This window comes from Uloborus diversus, chromosome 9, assembly GCF_026930045.1.
Source record: "Uloborus diversus isolate 005 chromosome 9, Udiv.v.3.1, whole genome shotgun sequence".
In the NCBI taxonomy this organism is placed as follows: domain Eukaryota; kingdom Metazoa; phylum Arthropoda; class Arachnida; order Araneae; family Uloboridae; genus Uloborus; species Uloborus diversus.
The window spans coordinates 104,565,312-104,587,182 of record NC_072739.1 but is presented as its reverse complement, the minus strand read 5'-3'; the positions used below and the strand labels follow the sequence as shown (position 1 = coordinate 104,587,182).

Here is a 21,871-nt window from a genome sequence, read left to right as displayed (position 1 = left end):
TTTAATATCGTACTGTCCAATGGACAGTGTATCAGATATTAAGCTGATAAGAACAGATACTACACTTTGATCTTAGCCAAAAGGCCGAGAAGCGATAGCGAGGGCTGTCCCAATTTTTCGGAAAAGCAGCCCCGGGTGCGCCCCGGCGCGGGTGGAGGAGGGGGCCGAAAATCCCAAGATCGGGGCGAACGGCGGGAGTTTCGGCTCGCGCGGAAGAACGAGACGCTGCCGGCGGCGACTCCACACTGGCGGGTCCCGGGGGAGCACCGAATATCCCAGCGCGAACGCATCCAGCCCGATAGCTTGCCTCTTGGGAAGGGGGGAGCGGAGCGGTTTCCTCCTAAATAGTATCCCTCTCTGACGATAGATGGCGCCACATGTCCCCCTTTTCTCTGGTCTCCGTGTTTTTTTCCGAAAGTGCGTCCGCTTAACTTTCTCCCCCTTCTTGGGCCTTCCCCGCGACAGATTCCGACTTGCCGTCGCGCGAATTCGCCGGTTCTTCCGGGAGCACTTCGCTCTGGTGCAACCCCCACTGTCTTCCTCCAGGTCAAAAACTAGAAATCCGCCCGATCGCACGAGACGCAACCTGAAGGAGCGGCGAGCGTCCGAACGTGGACGTTCAGGGCGCATTGCGTTGCTCCGACGCGGTTCTCCGCTCATGGACGAAGAGATCGAAATGATCGAAGATCGAAATGACGACTTCTCAAAATACATGCGCGCTTGCAACCGTCCAGTTTGTAATGCTGACGATGACAAAAGTAGCCTTTCTCGTTCTCCCGCCGCCCACCTCTCGGGCACTAAGACTGGTTTTTTTTTTCTGTCGAAAGCTTGGGGGGAATCCGGCAGCAGGAAACACCGCTACTCACGTAAAAAAGTGCACTCTTTGACAGTGAACGGGTTAATATTTGTTTTTTTTTCTTCCTCTTCTGCTGAGGTTACCCAAAAGGTAAGTGATCGTGTCGCTTGGGGAAACGGAACAGGGGACTCGGCTGGATGCAGGAGGCACAGACACACAAATTTTTTTTTTTTTTTTTATTGAAGTAAGAAGTTTTATTACAGAGAATTCACATCACACAAGTAAAGTACAGCAATCTCATTGTAGTATTGAATGATTTCTACTCTTTATACATTGGGAGTGGGCCGAATCCCGCAAGTAGTGCAATAGCGGGCCGACCCGTGGCGAGGGCGGAATAAATTCCAGACCGCAAGCCTCAGTTCAAAAATTAGTTTAATATCGTACTGTCCAATGGACAGTGTATCAGATATTAAGCTGATAAGAACAGATACTACACTTTGATCTTAGCCAAAAGGCCGAGAAGCGATAGCGAGGGCTGTCCCAATTTTTCGGAAAAGCAGCCCCGGGTGCGCCCCGGCGCGGTGGAGGAGGGGGCCGAAAATCCCAAGATCGGGCGAACGGCGGGAGTTTCGGCTCGCGCGGAAGAACGAGACGCTGCCGGCGGCGACTCCACACTGGCGGGTCCCGGGGAGCACCGAATATCCCAGCGCGAACGCATCCAGCCCGATAGCTTGCCTCTTGGGAAGGGGGACGGAGCGGTTTCCTCCTAAATAGTATCCCTCTCTGACGATAGATGGCGCCACATGTCCCCCTTTTCTCTGGTCTCCGTGTTTTTTTCCGAAAGTGCGTCCGCTTAACTTTCTCCCCCTTCTTGGGCCTTCCCCGCGACAGATTCCGACTTGCCGTCGCGCGAATTCGCCGGTTCTTCCGGGAGCACTTCGCTCTGGTGCAACCCCCACTGTCTTCCTCCAGGTCAAAAACTAGAAATCCGCCCGATCGCACGAGACGCAACCTGAAGGAGCGGCGAGCGTCCGAACGTGGACGTTCAGGGCGCATTGCGTTGCTCCGACGCGGTTCTCCGCTCATGGACGAAGAGATCGAAATGATCGAAGATCGAAATGACGACTTCTCAAAATACATGCGCGCTTGCAACCGTCCAGTTTGTAATGCTGACGATGACAAAAGTAGCCTTTCTCGTTCTCCCGCCGCCCACCTCTCGGGCACTAAGACTGGTTTTTTTTTCTGTCGAAAGCTTGGGGGGAATCCGGCAGCAGGAAACACCGCTACTCACGTAAAAAAGTGCACTCTTTGACAGTGAACGGGTTAATATTTGTTTTTTTTTCTTCCTCTTCTGCTGAGGTTACCCAAAAGGTAAGTGATCGTGTCGCTTGGGGAAACGGAACAGGGGACTCGGCTGGATGCAGGAGGCACAGACACACAAATTTTTTTTTTTTTTTTTATTGAAGTAAGAAGTTTTATTACAGAGAATTCACATCACACAAGTAAAGTACAGCAATCTCATTGTAGTATTGAATGATTTCTACTCTTTATACATTGGGAGTGGGCCGAATCCCGCAAGTAGTGCAATAGCGGGCCGACCCGTGGCGAGGGCGGAATAAATTCCAGACCGCAAGCCTCAGTTCAAAAATTAGTTTAATATCGTACTGTCCAATGGACAGTGTATCAGATATTAAGCTGATAAGAACAGATACTACACTTTGATCTTAGCCAAAAGGCCGAGAAGCGATAGCGAGGGCTGTCCCAATTTTTCGGAAAAGCAGCCCCGGGTGCGCCCCGGCGCGGTGGAGGAGGGGGCCGAAAATCCCAAGATCGGGCGAACGGCGGGAGTTTCGGCTCGCGCGGAAGAACGAGACGCTGCCGGCGGCGACTCCACACTGGCGGGTCCCGGGGAGCACCGAATATCCCAGCGCGAACGCATCCAGCCCGATAGCTTGCCTCTTGGGAAGGGGGACGGAGCGGTTTCCTCCTAAATAGTATCCCTCTCTGACGATAGATGGCGCCACATGTCCCCCTTTTCTCTGGTCTCCGTGTTTTTTTCCGAAAGTGCGTCCGCTTAACTTTCTCCCCCTTCTTGGGCCTTCCCCGCGACAGATTCCGACTTGCCGTCGCGCGAATTCGCCGGTTCTTCCGGGAGCACTTCGCTCTGGTGCAACCCCCACTGTCTTCCTCCAGGTCAAAAACTAGAAATCCGCCCGATCGCACGAGACGCAACCTGAAGGAGCGGCGAGCGTCCGAACGTGGACGTTCAGGGCGCATTGCGTTGCTCCGACGCGGTTCTCCGCTCATGGACGAAGAGATCGAAATGATCGAAGATCGAAATGACGACTTCTCAAAATACATGCGCGCTTGCAACCGTCCAGTTTGTAATGCTGACGATGACAAAAGTAGCCTTTCTCGTTCTCCCGCCGCCCACCTCTCGGGCACTAAGACTGGTTTTTTTTTCTGTCGAAAGCTTGGGGGGAATCCGGCAGCAGGAAACACCGCTACTCACGTAAAAAAGTGCACTCTTTGACAGTGAACGGGTTAATATTTGTTTTTTTTTCTTCCTCTTCTGCTGAGGTTACCCAAAAGGTAAGTGATCGTGTCGCTTGGGGAAACGGAACAGGGGACTCGGCTGGATGCAGGAGGCACAGACACACAAAATTTTTTTTTTTTTTTTATTGAAGTAAGAAGTTTTATTACAGAGAATTCACATCACACAAGTAAAGTACAGCAATCTCATTGTAGTATTGAATGATTTCTACTCTTTATACATTGGGAGTGGGCCGAATCCCGCAAGTAGTGCAATAGCGGGCCGACCCGTGGCGAGGGCGGAATAAATTCCAGACCGCAAGCCTCAGTTCAAAAATTAGTTTAATATCGTACTGTCCAATGGACAGTGTATCAGATATTAAGCTGATAAGAACAGATACTACACTTTGATCTTAGCCAAAAGGCCGAGAAGCGATAGCGAGGGCTGTCCCAATTTTTCGGAAAAGCAGCCCCGGGTGCGCCCCGGCGCGGTGGAGGAGGGGGCCGAAAATCCCAAGATCGGGCGAACGGCGGGAGTTTCGGCTCGCGCGGAAGAACGAGACGCTGCCGGCGGCGACTCCACACTGGCGGGTCCCGGGGAGCACCGAATATCCCAGCGCGAACGCATCCAGCCCGATAGCTTGCCTCTTGGGAAGGGGGACGGAGCGGTTTCCTCCTAAATAGTATCCCTCTCTGACGATAGATGGCGCCACATGTCCCCCTTTTCTCTGGTCTCCGTGTTTTTTTCCGAAAGTGCGTCCGCTTAACTTTCTCCCCCTTCTTGGGCCTTCCCCGCGACAGATTCCGACTTGCCGTCGCGCGAATTCGCCGGTTCTTCCGGGAGCACTTCGCTCTGGTGCAACCCCCACTGTCTTCCTCCAGGTCAAAAACTAGAAATCCGCCCGATCGCACGAGACGCAACCTGAAGGAGCGGCGAGCGTCCGAACGTGGACGTTCAGGGCGCATTGCGTTGCTCCGACGCGGTTCTCCGCTCATGGACGAAGAGATCGAAATGATCGAAGATCGAAATGACGACTTCTCAAAATACATGCGCGCTTGCAACCGTCCAGTTTGTAATGCTGACGATGACAAAAGTAGCCTTTCTCGTTCTCCCGCCGCCCACCTCTCGGGCACTAAGACTGGTTTTTTTTTCTGTCGAAAGCTTGGGGGGAATCCGGCAGCAGGAAACACCGCTACTCACGTAAAAAAGTGCACTCTTTGACAGTGAACGGGTTAATATTTGTTTTTTTTTCTTCCTCTTCTGCTGAGGTTACCCAAAAGGTAAGTGATCGTGTCGCTTGGGGAAACGGAACAGGGGACTCGGCTGGATGCAGGAGGCACAGACACACAAAATTTTTTTTTTTTTTTTATTGAAGTAAGAAGTTTTATTACAGAGAATTCACATCACACAAGTAAAGTACAGCAATCTCATTGTAGTATTGAATGATTTCTACTCTTTATACATTGGGAGTGGGCCGAATCCCGCAAGTAGTGCAATAGCGGGCCGACCCGTGGCGAGGGCGGAATAAATTCCAGACCGCAAGCCTCAGTTCAAAAATTAGTTTAATATCGTACTGTCCAATGGACAGTGTATCAGATATTAAGCTGATAAGAACAGATACTACACTTTGATCTTAGCCAAAAGGCCGAGAAGCGATAGCGAGGGCTGTCCCAATTTTTCGGAAAAGCAGCCCCGGGTGCGCCCCGGCGCGGTGGAGGAGGGGGCCGAAAATCCCAAGATCGGGCGAACGGCGGGAGTTTCGGCTCGCGCGGAAGAACGAGACGCTGCCGGCGGCGACTCCACACTGGCGGGTCCCGGGGAGCACCGAATATCCCAGCGCGAACGCATCCAGCCCGATAGCTTGCCTCTTGGGAAGGGGGACGGAGCGGTTTCCTCCTAAATAGTATCCCTCTCTGACGATAGATGGCGCCACATGTCCCCCTTTTCTCTGGTCTCCGTGTTTTTTTCCGAAAGTGCGTCCGCTTAACTTTCTCCCCCTTCTTGGGCCTTCCCCGCGACAGATTCCGACTTGCCGTCGCGCGAATTCGCCGGTTCTTCCGGGAGCACTTCGCTCTGGTGCAACCCCCACTGTCTTCCTCCAGGTCAAAAACTAGAAATCCGCCCGATCGCACGAGACGCAACCTGAAGGAGCGGCGAGCGTCCGAACGTGGACGTTCAGGGCGCATTGCGTTGCTCCGACGCGGTTCTCCGCTCATGGACGAAGAGATCGAAATGATCGAAGATCGAAATGACGACTTCTCAAAATACATGCGCGCTTGCAACCGTCCAGTTTGTAATGCTGACGATGACAAAAGTAGCCTTTCTCGTTCTCCCGCCGCCCACCTCTCGGGCACTAAGACTGGTTTTTTTTTCTGTCGAAAGCTTGGGGGGAATCCGGCAGCAGGAAACACCGCTACTCACGTAAAAAAGTGCACTCTTTGACAGTGAACGGGTTAATATTTGTTTTTTTTTCTTCCTCTTCTGCTGAGGTTACCCAAAAGGTAAGTGATCGTGTCGCTTGGGGAAACGGAACAGGGGACTCGGCTGGATGCAGGAGGCACAGACACACAAAATTTTTTTTTTTTTTTTATTGAAGTAAGAAGTTTTATTACAGAGAATTCACATCACACAAGTAAAGTACAGCAATCTCATTGTAGTATTGAATGATTTCTACTCTTTATACATTGGGAGTGGGCCGAATCCCGCAAGTAGTGCAATAGCGGGCCGACCCGTGGCGAGGGCGGAATAAATTCCAGACCGCAAGCCTCAGTTCAAAAATTAGTTTAATATCGTACTGTCCAATGGACAGTGTATCAGATATTAAGCTGATAAGAACAGATACTACACTTTGATCTTAGCCAAAAGGCCGAGAAGCGATAGCGAGGGCTGTCCCAATTTTTCGGAAAAGCAGCCCCGGGTGCGCCCCGGCGCGGTGGAGGAGGGGGCCGAAAATCCCAAGATCGGGCGAACGGCGGGAGTTTCGGCTCGCGCGGAAGAACGAGACGCTGCCGGCGGCGACTCCACACTGGCGGGTCCCGGGGAGCACCGAATATCCCAGCGCGAACGCATCCAGCCCGATAGCTTGCCTCTTGGGAAGGGGGACGGAGCGGTTTCCTCCTAAATAGTATCCCTCTCTGACGATAGATGGCGCCACATGTCCCCCTTTTCTCTGGTCTCTGTGTTTTTTTCCGAAAGTGCGTCCGCTTAACTTTCTCCCCCTTCTTGGGCCTTCCCCGCGACAGATTCCGACTTGCCGTCGCGCGAATTCGCCGGTTCTTCCGGGAGCACTTCGCTCTGGTGCAACCCCCACTGTCTTCCTCCAGGTCAAAAACTAGAAATCCGCCCGATCGCACGAGACGCAACCTGAAGGAGCGGCGAGCGTCCGAACGTGGACGTTCAGGGCGCATTGCGTTGCTCCGACGCGGTTCTCCGCTCATGGACGAAGAGATCGAAATGATCGAAGATCGAAATGACGACTTCTCAAAATACATGCGCGCTTGCAACCGTCCAGTTTGTAATGCTGACGATGACAAAAGTAGCCTTTCTCGTTCTCCCGCCGCCCACCTCTCGGGCACTAAGACTGGTTTTTTTTTCTGTCGAAAGCTTGGGGGGAATCCGGCAGCAGGAAACACCGCTACTCACGTAAAAAAGTGCACTCTTTGACAGTGAACGGGTTAATATTTGTTTTTTTTTCTTCCTCTTCTGCTGAGGTTACCCAAAAGGTAAGTGATCGTGTCGCTTGGGGAAACGGAACAGGGGACTCGGCTGGATGCAGGAGGCACAGACACACAAAATTTTTTTTTTTTTTTTATTGAAGTAAGAAGTTTTATTACAGAGAATTCACATCACACAAGTAAAGTACAGCAATCTCATTGTAGTATTGAATGATTTCTACTCTTTATACATTGGGAGTGGGCCGAATCCCGCAAGTAGTGCAATAGCGGGCCGACCCGTGGCGAGGGCGGAATAAATTCCAGACCGCAAGCCTCAGTTCAAAAATTAGTTTAATATCGTACTGTCCAATGGACAGTGTATCAGATATTAAGCTGATAAGAACAGATACTACACTTTGATCTTAGCCAAAAGGCCGAGAAGCGATAGCGAGGGCTGTCCCAATTTTTCGGAAAAGCAGCCCCGGGTGCGCCCCGGCGCGGTGGAGGAGGGGGCCGAAAATCCCAAGATCGGGCGAACGGCGGGAGTTTCGGCTCGCGCGGAAGAACGAGACGCTGCCGGCGGCGACTCCACACTGGCGGGTCCCGGGGAGCACCGAATATCCCAGCGCGAACGCATCCAGCCCGATAGCTTGCCTCTTGGGAAGGGGGACGGAGCGGTTTCCTCCTAAATAGTATCCCTCTCTGACGATAGATGGCGCCACATGTCCCCCTTTTCTCTGGTCTCCGTGTTTTTTTCCGAAAGTGCGTCCGCTTAACTTTCTCCCCCTTCTTGGGCCTTCCCCGCGACAGATTCCGACTTGCCGTCGCGCGAATTCGCCGGTTCTTCCGGGAGCACTTCGCTCTGGTGCAACCCCCACTGTCTTCCTCCAGGTCAAAAACTAGAAATCCGCCCGATCGCACGAGACGCAACCTGAAGGAGCGGCGAGCGTCCGAACGTGGACGTTCAGGGCGCATTGCGTTGCTCCGACGCGGTTCTCCGCTCATGGACGAAGAGATCGAAATGATCGAAGATCGAAATGACGACTTCTCAAAATACATGCGCGCTTGCAACCGTCCAGTTTGTAATGCTGACGATGACAAAAGTAGCCTTTCTCGTTCTCCCGCCGCCCACCTCTCGGGCACTAAGACTGGTTTTTTTTTCTGTCGAAAGCTTGGGGGGAATCCGGCAGCAGGAAACACCGCTACTCACGTAAAAAAGTGCACTCTTTGACAGTGAACGGGTTAATATTTGTTTTTTTTTCTTCCTCTTCTGCTGAGGTTACCCAAAAGGTAAGTGATCGTGTCGCTTGGGGAAACGGAACAGGGGACTCGGCTGGATGCAGGAGGCACAGACACACAAAATTTTTTTTTTTTTTTTATTGAAGTAAGAAGTTTTATTACAGAGAATTCACATCACACAAGTAAAGTACAGCAATCTCATTGTAGTATTGAATGATTTCTACTCTTTATACATTGGGAGTGGGCCGAATCCCGCAAGTAGTGCAATAGCGGGCCGACCCGTGGCGAGGGCGGAATAAATTCCAGACCGCAAGCCTCAGTTCAAAAATTAGTTTAATATCGTACTGTCCAATGGACAGTGTATCAGATATTAAGCTGATAAGAACAGATACTACACTTTGATCTTAGCCAAAAGGCCGAGAAGCGATAGCGAGGGCTGTCCCAATTTTTCGGAAAAGCAGCCCCGGGTGCGCCCCGGCGCGGTGGAGGAGGGGGCCGAAAATCCCAAGATCGGGCGAACGGCGGGAGTTTCGGCTCGCGCGGAAGAACGAGACGCTGCCGGCGGCGACTCCACACTGGCGGGTCCCGGGGAGCACCGAATATCCCAGCGCGAACGCATCCAGCCCGATAGCTTGCCTCTTGGGAAGGGGGACGGAGCGGTTTCCTCCTAAATAGTATCCCTCTCTGACGATAGATGGCGCCACATGTCCCCCTTTTCTCTGGTCTCTGTGTTTTTTTCCGAAAGTGCGTCCGCTTAACTTTCTCCCCCTTCTTGGGCCTTCCCCGCGACAGATTCCGACTTGCCGTCGCGCGAATTCGCCGGTTCTTCCGGGAGCACTTCGCTCTGGTGCAACCCCCACTGTCTTCCTCCAGGTCAAAAACTAGAAATCCGCCCGATCGCACGAGACGCAACCTGAAGGAGCGGCGAGCGTCCGAACGTGGACGTTCAGGGCGCATTGCGTTGCTCCGACGCGGTTCTCCGCTCATGGACGAAGAGATCGAAATGATCGAAGATCGAAATGACGACTTCTCAAAATACATGCGCGCTTGCAACCGTCCAGTTTGTAATGCTGACGATGACAAAAGTAGCCTTTCTCGTTCTCCCGCCGCCCACCTCTCGGGCACTAAGACTGGTTTTTTTTTCTGTCGAAAGCTTGGGGGGAATCCGGCAGCAGGAAACACCGCTACTCACGTAAAAAAGTGCACTCTTTGACAGTGAACGGGTTAATATTTGTTTTTTTTTCTTCCTCTTCTGCTGAGGTTACCCAAAAGGTAAGTGATCGTGTCGCTTGGGGAAACGGAACAGGGGACTCGGCTGGATGCAGGAGGCACAGACACACAAAATTTTTTTTTTTTTTTTATTGAAGTAAGAAGTTTTATTACAGAGAATTCACATCACACAAGTAAAGTACAGCAATCTCATTGTAGTATTGAATGATTTCTACTCTTTATACATTGGGAGTGGGCCGAATCCCGCAAGTAGTGCAATAGCGGGCCGACCCGTGGCGAGGGCGGAATAAATTCCAGACCGCAAGCCTCAGTTCAAAAATTAGTTTAATATCGTACTGTCCAATGGACAGTGTATCAGATATTAAGCTGATAAGAACAGAAAAATTTTTTATTGGACAAATATTTACAAGTATTTACAGAAAAATAGATAGCAGTGGATAATGAGCCTATATAGATGGTACATAGCAAGGTGACAATCGTTAAATCCAGCTTTGAACAAAATCCGTGGACACAGAAACGCGAATTCAAGCGCGGAACAAAGATTTTATCAATGAAGAAAGTCCGTAGTTCGGGAAAAGTCCAAAACCCGCAGGAAAGAGAAAGGGGCACCAACAGGAGCGCAGCCGGACGGGACACGGAGGAGACCATTGGATCATCTAAGCGGCAGCGGTGGTGACAGCGGCAGCGGCAGATCCGTACTGGCGGACGTTAGTGATGTGTTCCGTGTAGATGTCACGTGACCACGAGATTGTGTCACTGACACAGAGTTTCCTCATTAACTTGAGGTAGGACCGAGAACACAGCGATTGGAGGCACTTGTCGTTTTTGGGGTCCCAAGTACCCAGTGCGCCGACAAGGACGGGAACAATTTGCACATTGGCAAAAGAAGACTTGAAAAATTCCGCTGTGGGCTGGTACTTCTGGAGCTTGGCTTGACGGGCAGTTTCAAAAGCTGCAAGACGATTCTCGAAAGGGATGGTGACATCTAAGATGAGAACGGTCGAGCCCTTCTGAAGGACCAGGTCCGGGCGAAGATTGGAGGGGTCCACTTGCTGGTTCTCGCCAAGGATGGTGAATCTTGTGGCGGCAGCCTTCTTGATGCGGTCGACGATGGCGTTGTGTCTCCTTTGGTAGGCCGCGCTGTTCCTCATGCAGTGCTCCAGGACGTGCGGAAGTGTTTCCTGAGTCCCAGGGCACCTTCTGCAGCCGGAGTCAGCTCCTCGCTTCCATGGCTTTGCAGCATTTAAGGGCAGCAGGTTCAGCCGGGCACGGTGGACAAATCTCCAATCCGCGAACCTGGTGTAGGCTCCATTGGGGAAGAAGTGGGAGCTGGCTGGAGATGCGGCCACACACTCCAGAACTTTACCCTGGTTGGGACAGGCGAGAAGCTTCGCTGCATGTTCCTTGCGGGTCATATCTCTGGTGACTTTGAGGACCCTTCTGCGGTCAAGCTTCCTCAAGGTTGATCCACGGAAAGTGATCTCTGGAACTCCATCTGGGAACGACCAGGTGATTCCGATGCGACGCGATGCACAGCGAGTCCTTGCCCAGAGGTTCGAGACGTCGTTAGACGTTTTCCGGAAAGGACCATCCATTGAACCTGAAAGGTATTCTCCAAGGAGCTCAAGGGTTGGAGGAGAACGGGCTCTTTTTTGGACGGCATCCTTCAGGTCCTGGAGCGCAAGGTCGGCAACGGCAGAGTCGAGGGAGGTCAGCAATTTAAATGCCGAATCTACCAGATGCAAGTCCGAGTCCTCGGCGAGTAGGGGGATTCCTAGACAGCCAGACTTCCTGTGGCCATACAGGTAATCATTGGAGGCCCGGGACGGGAGGCTGAGGGTGTCCTTGAGGGGTTTCCTGAAGTGCTGGTCGATCTTGGTCCAGGCTTCTTTTGGGAACGTGCCCATTCTCATGGCAAACTGCAAGGACGGGAAGAAGAAGGATTTCATGGCGTCGATGCGCTGCCAAGGGGCAAGCTTGGAGGAGCAGATTTTCTGGCCGATGTTGATGGCTTCGTTGAGGGAGGAAAAGTCCGGCACCAAGTTGAAACCAACGGGTTTCCCCAAAAAATGCTGGAAATCGCTTTCCTTAAGGCTCCTGATAGGCTGGTTGTCCAGTTTAAAGGCAGTTGCCCTCGCACCGACAGGCGTAGCACCAGAGAAGTGCAAGGTCGCTGACTTGCCCACGCTGAGTTGGAGGCCAATCTTCTTCAGGTCCTCACTAAGCGACGAGAGTGAAGCTTGTAGACGGGCAGGATCCTCATCCAGCAGAACCAGATCATCGGCAAAGGCCAAAATGCGGTGGGAGCTGCAATCACCTTGAATCCGACGGATGGCTGGGTCCAGGGCAAGGTTGAAGAGCATGCCGCTGAGGGGACAGCCCTGTTTAACCCCCGCGGAAATCCGCACGGCATCAGTCACGCCTTCAGTAGAGAGGAATCTCGTTGAGCAGTCGGAGTAGATGTCCTTCACCAGACGCAAGAGAGTAGGCCCAGCGCCGCTTGCTTCAACTGCTTTGAAGATGGCATTGTGGGATAGGGAGCCGAACGCGTTGGACACATCCAACCAAGCCACGCAAAGTTCAGACTTTGCCCTACGTGCCCTTGACAGACTACTTTCCAGAACAAAGTTGTGATCAAGGACCCCGTCATGGGGGGTGAAACCTTTTTGGCACGGCGAAAGGACTTCATTCGAGGCGCACCAGGAGGTCAGGCGAGCCGTGATGCACTTAGTGAACAACTTGTACGATGTCTGGGACAGGGCTATAGGCCTCCAGTTCCGCGGGTCTGCGGCATCTCCACCTTTAGGGATAAGAATGGTTGTAGAATCCTTCCAGCACGTCGGGATCCGGCCGAGACGAAGGCAGGTGTTGAAGATCTCAGTCAGGACGACTGCGTCTGGGTCAGCACTCTTCCAGTGTTGGTACGTTAGGCGATCTGGACCTGGCGCAGAGTTCTCCGCATTCCTCAGAGCCTTTTTCACTTCTGCCACAGCGAACAGGTCGGACAAGGGATCTTCAGAGAAGGAATTGGACGAAGGAAAGAAGCTCTCGTCACACTCACGGGGCGACCAGTTTTCCTCATAAAACTTTACCAGGACATCAGGGGGAATGGAGCAAGTGTTCCCTTCGCCTTGCGTGATGAGCCGGATAGCACGACGACGGTTTCTCCGGTAGAGCTTTTGGAGAGATCTTGCGTCTTCAACATCAGGGCGACGACGCTGGCTACTGGAGGAGGTAGACGGAGCTGGAAGCTTCACGAGGACTTGCACCTTTTCTACAATCCGCTCCATGACATCCGAGAACTCCTGGAAGGAGGAGGCAGAGGGCCGCTCACGCAGTGAAGATAGGACCGGGAGGAATTCTCCTAGTGGTGAGTCGTCAACCTGGACGTCATGGTCAGGGCGTTGGGAGGTCGAGACTTCGGAATTAGTCGCACTGGACGGAGCATCGAAGACGTCTTCAAGACCTTCACTACCGCTTGAGGGGGGGAACTGAGAGCTGACGCTTTCCGTCGAGGTGAGGCTGGAAGGGGCGGCTTGAGAATGGGTGGCGGGAACAGGACTGGCAGGCTCCAGAGCTTGGCCTGACTGGAAATCTTCCTCTGTAGCATGCGGGGTGGGAGGCGATGGCAGAGAAGATTCTTCCACGGGGGGAGCAGAGTCCATCGGAACGGCAGGGGCGGAGGGCGCAGAGTTCGACGAATCGGCAGGAACAGTGGAAGGGAGAGTCCTGGTTGTTCGCGGCTGAGAAGAATTTGCGACTGACAGGGCCGGCGCGGCATCCTTGGCTCTTTTCCTCCGGTGGTTATTCAAATGGTTTCGCAACCCACGCTTCGACGTCGTTGAGAAATTGCATTCTCCGCACTTAAAGGGGTGGTCAACAGCAGGCGGTACTACCAAAGGGAGATCAGCCAGGCAGGAATGGCTTGAGGGTCTGTCTGTAGTCCTTGCGTGGCAAAACGAGCACCAGATGGCAGTAGAGGCGATCTCGATATCGTGGTCTAAGGACAAATGACGTATTAACGATCTTCTGATTGTAGTCCAAGACGGGGAGTAAAAGCTGCGGGTACAGCCCCTCTCACAGCATGACAACTCATGGACGAACGGTAGGTGGAGGTTTAGGCAGTCACCATTACGGCCCTGGGGAGGGGCAGAGTTGTAGTTGTCTTCGTCGCCGGTCGGGTCTAGGAGAGTGACCGAGTTTTGGGCGACATCCTGGGGCAGAGACAGTGGAGTTTCGGAGGCCTGGATGACTGGAACTTGAGCGGATGGGCTGGGAGGACGGTATGGCTGCGGCTGGAAGCGGCTGACAGCATCTCTTCTTTCCTCGAGGAAGGCCTCCAGGGCAAGCTCGGCAGATGTCGGGACGTTGCTTCCCGTAGCGACTCCAGCGGATTCAATAGTTAGCGCAGCCGGTTGAGGAGGCGGGACCGATGTCACGTCATCAACTTCGCGATCCGAGACTGTCGGGGAGGTGACTGACTTCTCATCACGTGGGACCGAGGCGGAGCCGGCTAAGATCTCGTCCAGGGTAGGCATCGACCGGAAAGCGTCGTGGTCATGGGCTTCCATGGAGTCGGGGCCGAAGGACAGGTCGAAGGTCAGCGAAGCAGGAGGAGGAACGGCGGCCTGGCTGCAGGAGTGGCCCGCAGCGACTTGCGACCTCGTCCGATGGCAGACTGGCGATACGGTCCAAAGAGGGGAGTTCAGCTGGTGGACAGGGGCAGGCTGGGACGTCGAGACTCCACTAGATGGCAGCACTTGAGCAGGCCGGACAGCAGGCGAGGAGGGAGGGCAGCAGCGGAAGTCCATCGTCCGTCCAAACAGGGGCTGGCTGGATTCCATCGGCGGTCCGCTGGGTATGGCGAAGTCGAAGTCCGGGTCCATCGCAGAATTCGGAAACGTCTTCAGGTCCTCCTCCAGTCTTCAGCAGCTTCGGGCAGTCGTCCACTGGGCAGGCAGGCTGCAAGTCAATTGAGGTACAGGCCGAAAGCTAGTAAAACAAACAGCTAATCGGTCGGTCACCCAACGACAGCGCAGCAGCGCACTTCACGGCATAAGAGCATCGATACAAAGCGTATTAAGCTGATAAGAACAGATACTACACTTTGATCTTAGCCAAAAGGCCGAGAAGCGATAGCGAGGGCTGTCCCAATTTTTCGGAAAAGCAGCCCCGGGTGCGCCCCGGCGCGGTGGAGGAGGGGGCCGAAAATCCCAAGATCGGGCGAACGGCGGGAGTTTCGGCTCGCGCGGAAGAACGAGACGCTGCCGGCGGCGACTCCACACTGGCGGGTCCCGGGGAGCACCGAATATCCCAGCGCGAACGCATCCAGCCCGATAGCTTGCCTCTTGGGAAGGGGGACGGAGCGGTTTCCTCCTAAATAGTATCCCTCTCTGACGATAGATGGCGCCACATGTCCCCCTTTTCTCTGGTCTCTGTGTTTTTTTCCGAAAGTGCGTCCGCTTAACTTTCTCCCCCTTCTTGGGCCTTCCCCGCGACAGATTCCGACTTGCCGTCGCGCGAATTCGCCGGTTCTTCCGGGAGCACTTCGCTCTGGTGCAACCCCCACTGTCTTCCTCCAGGTCAAAAACTAGAAATCCGCCCGATCGCACGAGACGCAACCTGAAGGAGCGGCGAGCGTCCGAACGTGGACGTTCAGGGCGCATTGCGTTGCTCCGACGCGGTTCTCCGCTCATGGACGAAGAGATCGAAATGATCGAAGATCGAAATGACGACTTCTCAAAATACATGCGCGCTTGCAACCGTCCAGTTTGTAATGCTGACGATGACAAAAGTAGCCTTTCTCGTTCTCCCGCCGCCCACCTCTCGGGCACTAAGACTGGTTTTTTTTTCTGTCGAAAGCTTGGGGGGAATCCGGCAGCAGGAAACACCGCTACTCACGTAAAAAAGTGCACTCTTTGACAGTGAACGGGTTAATATTTGTTTTTTTTTCTTCCTCTTCTGCTGAGGTTACCCAAAAGGTAAGTGATCGTGTCGCTTGGGGAAACGGAACAGGGGACTCGGCTGGATGCAGGAGGCACAGACACACAAAATTTTTTTTTTTTTTTTATTGAAGTAAGAAGTTTTATTACAGAGAATTCACATCACACAAGTAAAGTACAGCAATCTCATTGTAGTATTGAATGATTTCTACTCTTTATACATTGGGAGTGGGCCGAATCCCGCAAGTAGTGCAATAGCGGGCCGACCCGTGGCGAGGGCGGAATAAATTCCAGACCGCAAGCCTCAGTTCAAAAATTAGTTTAATATCGTACTGTCCAATGGACAGTGTATCAGATATTAAGCTGATAAGAACAGAAAAATTTTTTATTGGACAAATATTTACAAGTATTTACAGAAAAATAGATAGCAGTGGATAATGAGCCTATATAGATGGTACATAGCAAGGTGACAATCGTTAAATCCAGCTTTGAACAAAATCCGTGGACACAGAAACGCGAATTCAAGCGCGGAACAAAGATTTTATCAATGAAGAAAGTCCGTAGTTCGGGAAAAGTCCAAAACCCGCAGGAAAGAGAAAGGGGCACCAACAGGAGCGCAGCCGGACGGGACACGGAGGAGACCATTGGATCATCTAAGCGGCAGCGGTGGTGACAGCGGCAGCGGCAGATCCGTACTGGCGGACGTTAGTGATGTGTTCCGTGTAGATGTCACGTGACCACGAGATTGTGTCACTGACACAGAGTTTCCTCATTAACTTGAGGTAGGACCGAGAACACAGCGATTGGAGGCACTTGTCGTTTTTGGGGTCCCAAGTACCCAGTGCGCCGACAAGGACGGGAACAATTTGCACATTGGCAAAAGAAGACTTGAAAAATTCCGCTGTGGGCTGGTACTTCTGGAGCTTGGCTTGACGGGCAGTTTCAAAAGCTGCAAGACGATTCTCGAAAGGGATGGTGACATCTAAGATGAGAACGGTCGAGCCCTTCTGAAGGACCAGGTCCGGGCGAAGATTGGAGGGGTCCACTTGCTGGTTCTCGCCAAGGATGGTGAATCTTGTGGCGGCAGCCTTCTTGATGCGGTCGACGATGGCGTTGTGTCTCCTTTGGTAGGCCGCGCTGTTCCTCATGCAGTGCTCCAGGACGTGCGGAAGTGTTTCCTGAGTCCCAGGGCACCTTCTGCAGCCGGAGTCAGCTCCTCGCTTCCATGGCTTTGCAGCATTTAAGGGCAGCAGGTTCAGCCGGGCACGGTGGACAAATCTCCAATCCGCGAACCTGGTGTAGGCTCCATTGGGGAAGAAGTGGGAGCTGGCTGGAGATGCGGCCACACACTCCAGAACTTTACCCTGGTTGGGACAGGCGAGAAGCTTCGCTGCATGTTCCTTGCGGGTCATATCTCTGGTGACTTTGAGGACCCTTCTGCGGTCAAGCTTCCTCAAGGTTGATCCACGGAAAGTGATCTCTGGAACTCCATCTGGGAACGACCAGGTGATTCCGATGCGACGCGATGCACAGCGAGTCCTTGCCCAGAGGTTCGAGACGTCGTTAGACGTTTTCCGGAAAGGACCATCCATTGAACCTGAAAGGTATTCTCCAAGGAGCTCAAGGGTTGGAGGAGAACGGGCTCTTTTTTGGACGGCATCCTTCAGGTCCTGGAGCGCAAGGTCGGCAACGGCAGAGTCGAGGGAGGTCAGCAATTTAAATGCCGAATCTACCAGATGCAAGTCCGAGTCCTCGGCGAGTAGGGGGATTCCTAGACAGCCAGACTTCCTGTGGCCATACAGGTAATCATTGGAGGCCCGGGACGGGAGGCTGAGGGTGTCCTTGAGGGGTTTCCTGAAGTGCTGGTCGATCTTGGTCCAGGCTTCTTTTGGGAACGTGCCCATTCTCATGGCAAACTGCAAGGACGGGAAGAAGAAGGATTTCATGGCGTCGATGCGCTGCCAAGGGGCAAGCTTGGAGGAGCAGATTTTCTGGCCGATGTTGATGGCTTCGTTGAGGGAGGAAAAGTCCGGCACCAAGTTGAAACCAACGGGTTTCCCCAAAAAATGCTGGAAATCGCTTTCCTTAAGGCTCCTGATAGGCTGGTTGTCCAGTTTAAAGGCAGTTGCCCTCGCACCGACAGGCGTAGCACCAGAGAAGTGCAAGGTCGCTGACTTGCCCACGCTGAGTTGGAGGCCAATCTTCTTCAGGTCCTCACTAAGCGACGAGAGTGAAGCTTGTAGACGGGCAGGATCCTCATCCAGCAGAACCAGATCATCGGCAAAGGCCAAAATGCGGTGGGAGCTGCAATCACCTTGAATCCGACGGATGGCTGGGTCCAGGGCAAGGTTGAAGAGCATGCCGCTGAGGGGACAGCCCTGTTTAACCCCCGCGGAAATCCGCACGGCATCAGTCACGCCTTCAGTAGAGAGGAATCTCGTTGAGCAGTCGGAGTAGATGTCCTTCACCAGACGCAAGAGAGTAGGCCCAGCGCCGCTTGCTTCAACTGCTTTGAAGATGGCATTGTGGGATAGGGAGCCGAACGCGTTGGACACATCCAACCAAGCCACGCAAAGTTCAGACTTTGCCCTACGTGCCCTTGACAGACTACTTTCCAGAACAAAGTTGTGATCAAGGACCCCGTCATGGGGGGTGAAACCTTTTTGGCACGGCGAAAGGACTTCATTCGAGGCGCACCAGGAGGTCAGGCGAGCCGTGATGCACTTAGTGAACAACTTGTACGATGTCTGGGACAGGGCTATAGGCCTCCAGTTCCGCGGGTCTGCGGCATCTCCACCTTTAGGGATAAGAATGGTTGTAGAATCCTTCCAGCACGTCGGGATCCGGCCGAGACGAAGGCAGGTGTTGAAGATCTCAGTCAGGACGACTGCGTCTGGGTCAGCACTCTTCCAGTGTTGGTACGTTAGGCGATCTGGACCTGGCGCAGAGTTCTCCGCATTCCTCAGAGCCTTTTTCACTTCTGCCACAGCGAACAGGTCGGACAAGGGATCTTCAGAGAAGGAATTGGACGAAGGAAAGAAGCTCTCGTCACACTCACGGGGCGACCAGTTTTCCTCATAAAACTTTACCAGGACATCAGGGGGAATGGAGCAAGTGTTCCCTTCGCCTTGCGTGATGAGCCGGATAGCACGACGACGGTTTCTCCGGTAGAGCTTTTGGAGAGATCTTGCGTCTTCAACATCAGGGCGACGACGCTGGCTACTGGAGGAGGTAGACGGAGCTGGAAGCTTCACGAGGACTTGCACCTTTTCTACAATCCGCTCCATGACATCCGAGAACTCCTGGAAGGAGGAGGCAGAGGGCCGCTCACGCAGTGAAGATAGGACCGGGAGGAATTCTCCTAGTGGTGAGTCGTCAACCTGGACGTCATGGTCAGGGCGTTGGGAGGTCGAGACTTCGGAATTAGTCGCACTGGACGGAGCATCGAAGACGTCTTCAAGACCTTCACTACCGCTTGAGGGGGGGAACTGAGAGCTGACGCTTTCCGTCGAGGTGAGGCTGGAAGGGGCGGCTTGAGAATGGGTGGCGGGAACAGGACTGGCAGGCTCCAGAGCTTGGCCTGACTGGAAATCTTCCTCTGTAGCATGCGGGGTGGGAGGCGATGGCAGAGAAGATTCTTCCACGGGGGGAGCAGAGTCCATCGGAACGGCAGGGGCGGAGGGCGCAGAGTTCGACGAATCGGCAGGAACAGTGGAAGGGAGAGTCCTGGTTGTTCGCGGCTGAGAAGAATTTGCGACTGACAGGGCCGGCGCGGCATCCTTGGCTCTTTTCCTCCGGTGGTTATTCAAATGGTTTCGCAACCCACGCTTCGACGTCGTTGAGAAATTGCATTCTCCGCACTTAAAGGGGTGGTCAACAGCAGGCGGTACTACCAAAGGGAGATCAGCCAGGCAGGAATGGCTTGAGGGTCTGTCTGTAGTCCTTGCGTGGCAAAACGAGCACCAGATGGCAGTAGAGGCGATCTCGATATCGTGGTCTAAGGACAAATGACGTATTAACGATCTTCTGATTGTAGTCCAAGACGGGGAGTAAAAGCTGCGGGTACAGCCCCTCTCACAGCATGACAACTCATGGACGAACGGTAGGTGGAGGTTTAGGCAGTCACCATTACGGCCCTGGGGAGGGGCAGAGTTGTAGTTGTCTTCGTCGCCGGTCGGGTCTAGGAGAGTGACCGAGTTTTGGGCGACATCCTGGGGCAGAGACAGTGGAGTTTCGGAGGCCTGGATGACTGGAACTTGAGCGGATGGGCTGGGAGGACGGTATGGCTGCGGCTGGAAGCGGCTGACAGCATCTCTTCTTTCCTCGAGGAAGGCCTCCAGGGCAAGCTCGGCAGATGTCGGGACGTTGCTTCCCGTAGCGACTCCAGCGGATTCAATAGTTAGCGCAGCCGGTTGAGGAGGCGGGACCGATGTCACGTCATCAACTTCGCGATCCGAGACTGTCGGGGAGGTGACTGACTTCTCATCACGTGGGACCGAGGCGGAGCCGGCTAAGATCTCGTCCAGGGTAGGCATCGACCGGAAAGCGTCGTGGTCATGGGCTTCCATGGAGTCGGGGCCGAAGGACAGGTCGAAGGTCAGCGAAGCAGGAGGAGGAACGGCGGCCTGGCTGCAGGAGTGGCCCGCAGCGACTTGCGACCTCGTCCGATGGCAGACTGGCGATACGGTCCAAAGAGGGGAGTTCAGCTGGTGGACAGGGGCAGGCTGGGACGTCGAGACTCCACTAGATGGCAGCACTTGAGCAGGCCGGACAGCAGGCGAGGAGGGAGGGCAGCAGCGGAAGTCCATCGTCCGTCCAAACAGGGGCTGGCTGGATTCCATCGGCGGTCCGCTGGGTATGGCGAAGTCGAAGTCCGGGTCCATCGCAGAATTCGGAAACGTCTTCAGGTCCTCCTCCAGTCTTCAGCAGCTTCGGGCAGTCGTCCACTGGGCAGGCAGGCTGCAAGTCAATTGAGGTACAGGCCGAAAGCTAGTAAAACAAACAGCTAATCGGTCGGTCACCCAACGACAGCGCAGCAGCGCACTTCACGGCATAAGAGCATCGATACAAAGCGTATTAAGCTGATAAGAACAGATACTACACTTTGATCTTAGCCAAAAGGCCGAGAAGCGATAGCGAGGGCTGTCCCAATTTTTCGGAAAAGCAGCCCCGGGTGCGCCCCGGCGCGGTGGAGGAGGGGGCCGAAAATCCCAAGATCGGGCGAACGGCGGGAGTTTCGGCTCGCGCGGAAGAACGAGACGCTGCCGGCGGCGACTCCACACTGGCGGGTCCCGGGGAGCACCGAATATCCCAGCGCGAACGCATCCAGCCCGATAGCTTGCCTCTTGGGAAGGGGGACGGAGCGGTTTCCTCCTAAATAGTATCCCTCTCTGACGATAGATGGCGCCACATGTCCCCCTTTTCTCTGGTCTCTGTGTTTTTTTCCGAAAGTGCGTCCGCTTAACTTTCTCCCCCTTCTTGGGCCTTCCCCGCGACAGATTCCGACTTGCCGTCGCGCGAATTCGCCGGTTCTTCCGGGAGCACTTCGCTCTGGTGCAACCCCCACTGTCTTCCTCCAGGTCAAAAACTAGAAATCCGCCCGATCGCACGAGACGCAACCTGAAGGAGCGGCGAGCGTCCGAACGTGGACGTTCAGGGCGCATTGCGTTGCTCCGACGCGGTTCTCCGCTCATGGACGAAGAGATCGAAATGATCGAAGATCGAAATGACGACTTCTCAAAATACATGCGCGCTTGCAACCGTCCAGTTTGTAATGCTGACGATGACAAAAGTAGCCTTTCTCGTTCTCCCGCCGCCCACCTCTCGGGCACTAAGACTGGTTTTTTTTTCTGTCGAAAGCTTGGGGGGAATCCGGCAGCAGGAAACACCGCTACTCACGTAAAAAAGTGCACTCTTTGACAGTGAACGGGTTAATATTTGTTTTTTTTTCTTCCTCTTCTGCTGAGGTTACCCAAAAGGTAAGTGATCGTGTCGCTTGGGGAAACGGAACAGGGGACTCGGCTGGATGCAGGAGGCACAGACACACAAAATTTTTTTTTTTTTTTTATTGAAGTAAGAAGTTTTATTACAGAGAATTCACATCACACAAGTAAAGTACAGCAATCTCATTGTAGTATTGAATGATTTCTACTCTTTATACATTGGGAGTGGGCCGAATCCCGCAAGTAGTGCAATAGCGGGCCGACCCGTGGCGAGGGCGGAATAAATTCCAGACCGCAAGCCTCAGTTCAAAAATTAGTTTAATATCGTACTGTCCAATGGACAGTGTATCAGATATTAAGCTGATAAGAACAGAAAAATTTTTTATTGGACAAATATTTACAAGTATTTACAGAAAAATAGATAGCAGTGGATAATGAGCCTATATAGATGGTACATAGCAAGGTGACAATCGTTAAATCCAGCTTTGAACAAAATCCGTGGACACAGAAACGCGAATTCAAGCGCGGAACAAAGA

At 53.4% G+C, this 21,871-nt stretch overlaps 2 protein-coding genes, 10 non-coding genes and 3 pseudogenes across 12 annotated transcripts; all 15 read right to left on the bottom strand.

The window, feature by feature from the left end:
- LOC129230828 (U2 spliceosomal RNA) lies at positions 1 to 96 on the bottom strand (annotated as a pseudogene).
- A 1,034-nt stretch (positions 97 to 1,130) lies between these two features.
- LOC129230816 (U2 spliceosomal RNA) lies at positions 1,131 to 1,323 on the bottom strand. The gene has a single exon (XR_008581216.1). It is a non-coding gene; the product is annotated as a U2 spliceosomal RNA (small nuclear RNA).
- A 1,028-nt stretch (positions 1,324 to 2,351) lies between these two features.
- On the bottom strand, positions 2,352 to 2,544 carry LOC129230815 (U2 spliceosomal RNA). The gene has a single exon (XR_008581215.1). It is a non-coding gene; the product is annotated as a U2 spliceosomal RNA (small nuclear RNA).
- Positions 2,545 to 3,572: 1,028 nt separating this feature from the next.
- Positions 3,573 to 3,765, bottom strand: LOC129230813 (U2 spliceosomal RNA). Its single transcript, XR_008581213.1, has one exon. It is a non-coding gene; the product is annotated as a U2 spliceosomal RNA (small nuclear RNA).
- A 1,028-nt stretch (positions 3,766 to 4,793) lies between these two features.
- LOC129230812 (U2 spliceosomal RNA) lies at positions 4,794 to 4,986 on the bottom strand. The gene has a single exon (XR_008581212.1). It is a non-coding gene; the product is annotated as a U2 spliceosomal RNA (small nuclear RNA).
- A 1,028-nt stretch (positions 4,987 to 6,014) lies between these two features.
- On the bottom strand, positions 6,015 to 6,207 carry LOC129230811 (U2 spliceosomal RNA). The gene has a single exon (XR_008581211.1). It is a non-coding gene; the product is annotated as a U2 spliceosomal RNA (small nuclear RNA).
- A 1,028-nt stretch (positions 6,208 to 7,235) lies between these two features.
- Positions 7,236 to 7,428, bottom strand: LOC129230810 (U2 spliceosomal RNA). The gene has a single exon (XR_008581210.1). It is a non-coding gene; the product is annotated as a U2 spliceosomal RNA (small nuclear RNA).
- A 1,028-nt stretch (positions 7,429 to 8,456) lies between these two features.
- On the bottom strand, positions 8,457 to 8,649 carry LOC129230809 (U2 spliceosomal RNA). Its single transcript, XR_008581209.1, has one exon. It is a non-coding gene; the product is annotated as a U2 spliceosomal RNA (small nuclear RNA).
- A 1,028-nt stretch (positions 8,650 to 9,677) lies between these two features.
- On the bottom strand, positions 9,678 to 9,864 carry LOC129230827 (U2 spliceosomal RNA). Its single transcript, XR_008581223.1, has one exon. It is a non-coding gene; the product is annotated as a U2 spliceosomal RNA (small nuclear RNA).
- Positions 9,865 to 10,107: 243 nt separating this feature from the next.
- On the bottom strand, positions 10,108 to 13,989 carry LOC129230413 (uncharacterized). Its single transcript, XM_054864812.1, has one exon. The coding sequence runs from the start codon at positions 13,987 to 13,989 to the stop codon at positions 10,108 to 10,110; it is 3,882 nt and encodes a 1,293-aa protein (XP_054720787.1).
- A 435-nt stretch (positions 13,990 to 14,424) lies between these two features.
- Positions 14,425 to 14,588, bottom strand: LOC129230761 (U2 spliceosomal RNA; annotated as a pseudogene).
- Positions 14,589 to 15,616: 1,028 nt separating this feature from the next.
- Positions 15,617 to 15,803, bottom strand: LOC129230825 (U2 spliceosomal RNA). The gene has a single exon (XR_008581221.1). It is a non-coding gene; the product is annotated as a U2 spliceosomal RNA (small nuclear RNA).
- Positions 15,804 to 16,046: 243 nt separating this feature from the next.
- On the bottom strand, positions 16,047 to 19,928 carry LOC129230412 (uncharacterized). The gene has a single exon (XM_054864811.1). It carries the CDS (start codon positions 19,926 to 19,928, stop codon positions 16,047 to 16,049), a length of 3,882 nt encoding a protein of 1,293 aa, XP_054720786.1.
- Positions 19,929 to 20,363: 435 nt separating this feature from the next.
- On the bottom strand, positions 20,364 to 20,527 carry LOC129230760 (U2 spliceosomal RNA; annotated as a pseudogene).
- Positions 20,528 to 21,555: 1,028 nt separating this feature from the next.
- LOC129230824 (U2 spliceosomal RNA) lies at positions 21,556 to 21,742 on the bottom strand. The gene has a single exon (XR_008581220.1). It is a non-coding gene; the product is annotated as a U2 spliceosomal RNA (small nuclear RNA).
- Positions 21,743 to 21,871: the final 129 nt, after the last annotated feature.

Coding starts and splice junctions, on each gene's coding strand:
- LOC129230412 (XM_054864811.1), bottom strand. CDS start 19,928: ATGCCTACCCTGGACGAGATCTTAGCCGGCTCCGCCTCGGTCCCACGT.
- LOC129230413 (XM_054864812.1), bottom strand. CDS start 13,989: ATGCCTACCCTGGACGAGATCTTAGCCGGCTCCGCCTCGGTCCCACGT.